At 36.2% G+C, this 9,401-nt stretch overlaps 1 protein-coding gene across 1 annotated transcript; it reads left to right on the top strand.

Moving 5' to 3' along the window:
• Positions 1 to 5,167: 5,167 nt before the first annotated feature.
• LOC131630582 (uncharacterized) lies at positions 5,168 to 6,177 on the top strand. The gene is made up of 2 exons (XM_058901362.1): positions 5,168 to 5,213; positions 5,300 to 6,177. Exons 1-2 carry the CDS (start codon positions 5,168 to 5,170, stop codon positions 6,175 to 6,177), a joined length of 924 nt encoding a protein of 307 aa, XP_058757345.1.
• Positions 6,178 to 9,401: the final 3,224 nt, after the last annotated feature.

Here is a 9,401-nt window from a genome sequence, read left to right on the forward strand (position 1 = left end):
ACACTCCCTCTCTTCTAACGAAGAAGATTATCATTCCGAAGACGAACAAGGTGATAACAAATACCAGCTGTTGGAAGAACGCATGAAAGCTATGGAGATACAAAAAATACCTGGTTTAGACTTCAATGATCTTGGACTCGTCTCAGATATTGTTATCCCTCCAAAGTTCAAAGTTCCTGTCTTTGCAAAGTATGATGGAGTCTCTTGCCCAAAGCTGCATCTAAGGTCCTATGTGAGGAAGATACTACCTCATACGGTAGATAACAAATTGTGGATTCATTTCTTCCAGGAAAGTATGTCGGGTACACAACTCGAATGGTACTACCAACTGGAAACTGAAAAAGTTCACACCTGGGAAGATCTGGCTGCTGCTTTCTACAAACAGTATCAATACAACGCTGACCTTGCACCAACTCGTACTCAACTACGAGGCATGACTATGGCACCAAAAGAAAGTTTCAAAGAGTATGCACAAAAATGGAGAGATCTAGCTGGAAGGGTTCAACCACCCTTATCTGATCGCGAGCTGGTCAACATGTTCATGGGCACTTTATCTGGCCCTTTCTACAGTCATTTGCTGGGAAGCTCGTCGTTAGGTTTCACTGACCTGATATTAACTGGAGAGCGTGTTGAAAGCGGTAATCAAAGTGGAAAAATTCAAATAGGCTCCTCTGGTACTACAAAAAGGCCCATCAGTGGGAGAAATGAAGTCAATACAATGCACAGTCAGAAAAGTTGCAAAAGTGAGCATCACCAATCTGTAGGGGCTGTTCTAATCTCTGCAACTGCACCTCAAAAAGATCAACCGCCGAAGTATACGCGTCGACTAGATGCACCAAGAAGAAATTTCACCAGAATCAATATGCCAGTCTCTCAAGCATTGCAGCACTTGTTAAAAGCAAATCTGATCACATTGAAAGACCCTCCAAAGAATGTCAACACTTCCTCTCCGAGTTATCGCCCCGATGCAACATGTACATACCATTCTAACTGTCCAGGACATGACGCAGATCACTGTTGGGCCCTGAAAAATTAAATCCAAGACGTGATAGATGCTGGGGAAATTGAGTTCGACCCTCCAGAGACTCCAAATGTCATCACTGCGCCTATGCCAAAGCACGACAAGACCGTTAATGCTATCATAGACACTGTTTATATCTATGATGTGAGAGAATTGTCAACTCCGCTCCTTGAAGTCAAAAGAAAGCTAATACGAGCTGGTTTCTTTTCAGGTTGTGACCCTGATTGCTTTTATTGTGCACACCTACCCAATGGTTGTGAGAATTTGAAAATAGGATTTCAAAAGTGGATGGATCGTCGTATCATTATGTTTGAGAGGCTCCCTTCTATGGACGATTTATGCGAAGTTTTTTCAAATGGGATGAGGATAGAGGACGTCTCAGTGGTTTCTAACATACCATTGAAAATCCCTACCAAAGCTCCTTTCAAAAATTTTGCTGCACCCAGAGTGGCATCGGTAATCATCACCAGTCCGACTCCATTTCCATACTCCTCAGACAAAGCTGTCCCGTGGAGTTATGATACTAATGTTTATGTCCATGGAGTTAAGCAAGACACCTTGACTGAAGAGACCATGAATTTTACTACTCCAACTGTTGAAAGAAAGTGTATGGTCGGGTTTGAAAAGAGAGATGTATGGAATAAAGTTAGGATTTGATTTGAAAGAAAGTGTATGGTCGGGTTTGAAAAGAGAGATGTATGGAATAAAGTTAGGATTTGATTTGAAAGAAAGAGATTTGAAAAGAAAGGAAGAGATTTTGAAAATAATAGAAGAGATTTTGAAAATAATAATATAGTACAAAAATTAGTGGGAAACAAAAACTAATAATAATTTACTTGTTATCAGTATAGTCTGAATCCCTGGACTCTGCGCCTGCAAAAATTTAATTTTGTACCAATTATGTCAGTACCATTTATCTGCAAATAAATCCCAAATAAACAGCGTGCGTGAAGTAATAAACAGTACTTGGCGCTTGTGTAAGAATAAATTCAACAGCGAACCAAAATACCGTATAAGAAAAATTCTAAAAACTGAATATTCATAAAATCAGGATATTTATGAAATAAAATCCAAAATTATATGAAACTCCCAATTTTTAGACAGAAGTCTGTTGCCTTCTTTCTGAAAAAGATGCGGGCAAATTTTGGGGTATAACAAATACCAAGTTTAGTAATTTATTGGTTATATCATTTTGCTTAAAATCCATACTATATTTTGTGCATGTCTTTTTAGATATTGATATTTTCAACAAACATACTTATATATTTTAACAACCTTACTCATACAATTTAAACTTTCATCTTTGTCACATATGAAACTGCAATCTCAAGTGTCGTTTAATGAACCCCAAAATACAAATGCATTGTAATGTGAATCAGATCCAATATAAATTACTTTCTTTCCGCTATGTATAAATAACTTCAATACAGTGGCCAAAATACATATCACATGTCATTTGTATTTCAAATAATATATGATGTCATCAATATGTAGCCCAAAACATGATGTCATCAATATGCAAGTTCTGAAATGGTGATTTTATGATATTTTGCGTGATTTTCAAGACTTTTTGCTGCCACTTTTTCCTCTACAAACCTACTCCTACATAGTATGGAGATAGAGTATTATTAAAAAAGTTTAACTTGACTTGTGATTTTTCTCAAACTCACATTTCCTTTTTGTTTCTTCTATATCTCTTGCACCAATGCAAATTTTTCCACCTACATCATGTCAATGCAGCATGCTGAAATAGTGAACACTATAAAACAATTATTTTCAACTTTTAGTTGCTTTATATACCTTTCATATTTTGTACAAAAGAAAATCTTCACATTCCCTTATTAATCTTTAATATAAGGAAATCTTTATTTTGAACTATTCAGTAAACTTTTTTACATAATATGATAACCTTCATTTTGACACCACCAAACTAATTCCCTCAATTTTTTAAAATATTTTGTAAACTTTTCACATATCCCTCCATTTTCAAATATCTATTTGGGTTGCACTGCCACTGGTTTTTCACTATTCCATTGTGATATATCTCCATTGCATCACCTCAGTTCAGACACTTCTTCCCTGCTTGTGCATTACCTGTTTTTCAAACCCTCTGTGCGGACATGGAGAAACACCATCTTCCTGATAATCAAAATAATGCATTTCTGGCTAGAAAAAGAAGGAAAATAATGTTGAACCAGAGGAGACATTCCAACATAGATTCCAACAAAGAAAATCATCCGACGAGCTCAAGAAATGATTCAATATCTCCCACTATGACACAACTTCCATTTTCACGATCACCCCTAACAATAGTTAACTCTAATATAGCCCACACTATATAGTCTCAATGACATAATAACCACAATGAAAGCAGTAAGAGGTCCAGAGTCGATGCCAACAGTGGAGTTAACCTGTTCTGCCGTTTCAGCGATGTTGCAACACCGCCATCTTATCATATTGGAGAGTCCTCTACCAGCATAAACCGCACGATTAAAATCCCAAGGCATTCTCTGCATTCGACCCCTTGTTCCATTACTCAATTACCTCGTACTACTAACGTTTTTGATGAGGGAACTGATATTTCGGATGATGACGACTCATTGTATAACAGTTCTGATTTAGATGACTCTGATGAACCTGATGCCATTCATCAACAACACCTTCAAGGTAGCTTTAATTTGTAACTCTAACATTCCAAATATTACGACTTCATTAAGATTCATAATGTTTCATCCTTGGTGTTTTGTAAATGCAGTTTATTCTGACATTGGTGACCCTATGTGGTAGTGTGAAATATGCCATGCATGCATGTGGTACGATGAGCGAAAAAACAAAAGAAAACATACAGTTTCTCCAAAGTTTGAACTGTGTTGCAGGGGCGGTAAAATTGTTGTTCCATTTATGAGAAAACCACCTACTTTGTTGGAAAAACTTCTTCATGATAGAGTCGATTTGGAAAGCAAAAATTATCCGCCAAACATTCGTACTTACATTGCAATGTTTTCATTCACTTCCCCTGGAATGAAGTTTGATTCAAAATAATCTAACGGAGGAGGTCCTCCAACATTGCGACTTCATGCTCAAACTTGCCATCGAATAGGCAGTCTCCTACCAGAAGAAGGCCAGCCTCCCCAATATGCCTAACTATATATTTACGATACCGATAACGAGGTTGCAAATAGGTACAAAAGCTTAAGGTATTGTCTTATGTTAATTCCATCAGTATTATAAATCTACATAATTCATACATACAACGCTGATTGTTTTCAATTGATCAGGGATAATGAGGCTATAGATAGTAGTGTTGTTGCAAAGTTAAAGTTGATGTTGGATGAGCATAATGTTCTTGTGAAAGCTTTTCAGATGGCACGTGATATGTTTAAGGCCAACCCATTGTTAGAGTTGAAGTTGAAACTCATTTACGATAGACCGCAAGACGGTCGTGTTTATAATATGCCAACTATCTCAGATGTTGATGCCCTTATTGTTGGGGATATTGACACTGCTGAACAGAGAGACATTATTGTCTAGTACCATAATGGTAAATTGCAAAGAATCGATGAGTTTAATCCAAGTTATCTGGCATATCAATACCCTTTAGTTTTTTGCTATGGCGAAGATGGATACAGGAAAAATATACTTCACAAGTATAAAGACGAGACTACGGTTACAAGGAAAAACATGCAAAGCAACAAAGATTGGCTATGTTTCCGTTTGCAAGAACGCACAAATGAACCAAAAAAATTGTTGTACTCTAGAAGGCTTTTCCAACAGTTTTTGGTTTATTATGCAATGATGGAATCAGAATGTCTCAATTGGTTAAGAAAAAATCAATTGAAATTAAGGGTCGGTAAATATAAGAAATTACAAGCGCGGACTGCTAATGAACAACAAAACATAAGTGGCAAGCAAGGTAAACGAGTAGCTTTACCTTCTTCTTTTGTTTGAAGTAAATGATACATGGATCAACTATATTTCGATGGTATGGCCATTTCAAGTAAATTGGGATTTCCTGATTTGTTTATAATGTTTACTTGCAACCCGAATTGGCCATAGATTACGCGTCTGTTGTTGAAGAAAAATTTAAGCCCGCATGATAGACCCGACATAATTTCAAATATTTTCAAGCTTACATTCAATGAACTCATGGCTGATCTAACCAAGCGACACATTCTTTGTAAAGTTTTGGCATGTAAGTTTTATATTTACCGATTGTGGCATTTTTTATTCTGCATATTGTGTAACACGTGTGACATTTTCCATGGTTTTTTGCTGCAGTCATGTATACAATTGAGTTTCAAAAAAGAGGTTTACCCCTTGCACATGTTTTTCTCTTCTTGCATCCTCTTAGCAAGTATCCATCTCCGTCTAACATCGATAACATCATTTCCGCTGAAGTACCTGATCCGATACGCCATCCGACATTATATGCTTTGGTCAAGTCACATATGATCCATGGTCCATGTGGTCTGGCACGTCCGAAATCCCCATGTATGAGAAATATGAAATGCTCGAAGTACTATCCCAAAAGTTTCGTTGAAGACATAATAATTGATGTTGAAGGTTATCCATTATACTGTCGAAGATCCAACACACATTTTATAGTAAAAAATGGTATCCAGTTGGATAATAGGAATGTCGTTCCATACAACACACGTTTGTTGTTGAAATATCAATCGCATATAAATATGGAATGGTGTAACCAGAGCACTTCTATCGAGTATCTATTCAAGTACATTCACAAGGGATACGACAAAATCACTGCAAGTGTTGTTGCTTCTAACTCAAACAAGGATGCAAACAATGAACCCATAGATGAGATCAAACAATATCTTGATTATAGATATGTTTCTCCGAGTGAGGCATGTTGGCGAATTTTTTCTTACAAAATCCATGGACGAAAACATACTGTTGAATGTATGTTCTACCATCTAATTAGTGAAAAGGCTGCCTATTACACAGATTATGACCGGATGGAGAATATTTTAGAAAATGAAAGTGTGACCGAATCGATGTTCACGTCTTGGCTGGTTGCAAATTTAGAATATGAGGAAGCCCGTTCATTGACATACGGTGAATTTGTTACGAAGTTTGTGTATGTTAAAAGAAGTAGAACATGGAATCCGCGAAAAGAGGGTTTACCATCGAACGTTTAATATGGGTGCCACCAACAACCGGTGAACTTTTCTATCTACGGATGATGTTGACTGTATCCAAAGGACCTATAACTTATGAAGAAATCAGAAAAGTTGGTGACAACCAATATGAAACTTTTCGAGAAGCTTGCTTTGCAATGGGCTTTCTAGACGATGATCGAGAGTACATTGGTGCTATCAAGGAAGCAAGTGCATGGGGATCAGACCGTTATCTTAGGAAACTCTTTGTTGTTATGCTATTGTCTGGTGCCGTAAATCGTCCTGGTCATGTTTGGAATGAGTTATGGGTTTGGTTATCGGATGGTCTATTGCATGAATAAAGAATCATAGCGAACAATCTAGGTATGCTAAAAATGTAAAGTATTACTGTTATTCTTAATCGCAGAGATATAAATAAATAATGTATATATACATAATCTCCTTGTGATATTAATCAGTCTCATTTAGTAATGTGCTAAGCAAGGTTGTATCTTTAATTCAATTGTATGCAGAATTAACTTTTATTGAAGCACGTGTTAAAAATTTAACATTGCTCGAGATTGAAAAGTTGTTACAGTCTAATCGTCGCAATCTGGCGACTTCAAATCTATTCCTTCTCTAGTTGGCTATGTCATTCCGCAATTGGGAAATCGCTTGGTATACGATAAAAGGCAATATGATATCTAATTAATGAAATATGAGTTCACCAACCTTTTAAAGTCACATATTGGTAACTCTGTCTTTGTTTATCTACAATGATACCTGCAACCACATTAGTTGACATTTATAAATTAGCAAAAATTCTAAGTATGTTGTTTAGCCTTTAATTGTTGTTATTTTATTTTTAATTAGATGAGCAAAGGAAAATTTATGACAGAATTATGGAAGTGGTAAAGAATCAAAAAGGTGGTGTCTTATTCCTACATGGTTATGGTGGTACAGGAAAAACATTTATGTGGAGAACACTTGCAAGTGCTTTGAGGTCTAAACATGAAATATGTCTAACTGTTGCTACAAGTGGGACAGCGGTTCTTTTGTTGCCGGGGGGCCAAACAGCCTATTCTAAATTCAAGATACCTGTCCCATGTGAAGAAAATTCAACTTGCAAGGTTGAATACAATGATGATGTTGCAGACCTTTTGAGGCAAACAAAGCTAATTATATGGGATGAGGCATCAATGGCTCACAAACATTGTTTCGAAGCTCTAGACAAAACTCTTAAGGATGTTATGAGTAGCTACAAAACTCTTAATTCCAAAACCGTCTTCGGTGGTTAGGTCGTATTATTTGGTGGCGATTTTAGACAGATTTTACCTATGGTCCCTAGAGGGAGTCGTTCTGATATTGTCCACTGAACTATCAACGCATCTTATATTTGGCATTCTATCAAAGTCATGAACTTAACCAAGAACATGTGTCTACATTCCAGACCAATTGAAGAAGAAAAAAAGGAAATCGCTGAATTTTCAGACTAGCTTTTAAAGATTTGAGAAGGAAGAATATCATAACCAAACGACGGTTATGCCGATATTGAAATCCCCCTGAACTTTTAATTACTAACTTCACCGACCTTATTGTTGCAATTGTTAACAGCACATATCCAAAATTCATTGAATGTTACCATGATTATGATTATCTGAAAAATCGTGCCATCCTTGCTTCCACTTTAGAAGTTGTTGACAAGATCAACGACCATGTCCTTGGGTTGATGCCGGGTAAATGTACTAACTAAGCATTATATATTGTTCTTATATTATCCAATGATATCACTTCTGAATATTGGCTTTTTCAATGGAGATACGAGATTACTACAGCTCTAATTCCATTGATAGATCTGAAATTCACGATCAAAATATTGTGGACGTGCTTAGCCCATAATTCCTTAGCTCTTTAAGGACTTCTGGTCTGCCAAACCATCACATCAAGTTAAAGGTTGGTACACCAATTATGCTTATGCAAAACATTCATCAATCTGAAGGTTTGTGTAATGGGACGAGGCTAATAGTAACTAAAATGGCAACTCATGTACTTGAGGCCAAATTGATTGGTGATAACAACATCATGTTATAGATGTTCAGATCAATTTAATGCGTTTTCATCATGGATGTGTTTAGTAATACTGCATAGGCAGTTAATTGTTATGTTATCATTGAATCTTGAATTATCCATTACCAAGTGACACAATGTATGTTTAAAGTATTAGCTTAAAAAGTTATTAGATCATAATTAACACTAAATGTCAAGAATGTAAGAACATTTAGTTTAATACATTCATTACTTATAATTTAGATTGCGAGAATGATACAACACGGTATCACTACATCTATTACCTACGGATGCCAAACCTTATAGACTTAACATGCTTTTTTCGGATCGAAAACATCCGATCTGAAACGGATCCTGTCTCCAGCTTTAAACTGGTTACACTCGCAAAACGCATCCCATTCATGACCAAGCTTTGTCCGGTGGGAATCATCTATATTCAACAACTTAAGCATTTTGCTTCGTCCATTGTCACCGCACAGTATTAGTACTTCATAATCATGCTCTCTCAAAACAGATGCAAAATGAGGCTGCAGTTTCTACAAGTATTTCTTAATAAATAAATATGTTTCAAATTAGTAACCGTAAATTAAAATTTATACTACATAATGAATTAGGTATCAGGATAAGAAAAAAATCAACTAATTTCGGAGTCGTCGCACTAATCGGTGTTAGGTCGACATTAAATACATGTATTCCTTCGTGACAAAGATACCTGCTATGATATGCCGGTAGTTCCTCTAATGAATTTATCTATTTAAACCCAGAGATCCCAAAAGTATTGTCCCCGTAGTAATTGAAATACACAACGACGTTTCCCGGTAGTGAATAATAATTCTCCAGATCCATCCAGCCACTGATTATAAGTGGTTGATCATGGTTTTTATTATAGATTAGGTTATGATGTTTACTTTGGTTGTTTAGTACCAACCATATTTTAGATAGGTCCATCTTGTGCAACCTTACAAATAACGGATCAACCTCCGGAAATGACTACAGTAAATTCGACAACTTATTACATACTTTACATATGCAAACACTTGATATTATAATTTCAGAACGACCAATGTATAAGAAGGCAGTATATATGCTTACTTGGAAATCTAACTTTGCAATTGATAACATACAAATAGCCTCAGTGTGAATTAGAAGCCCTGTCCTATCCATCTATATTGTAAAAGTTTTGTTTCGAAAGATAGATC

The sequence above is a fragment of the Vicia villosa genome, unplaced genomic scaffold, assembly GCF_029867415.1.
Source record: "Vicia villosa cultivar HV-30 ecotype Madison, WI unplaced genomic scaffold, Vvil1.0 ctg.000700F_1_1, whole genome shotgun sequence".
In the NCBI taxonomy this organism is placed as follows: Eukaryota; Viridiplantae; Streptophyta; class Magnoliopsida; order Fabales; family Fabaceae; genus Vicia; species Vicia villosa.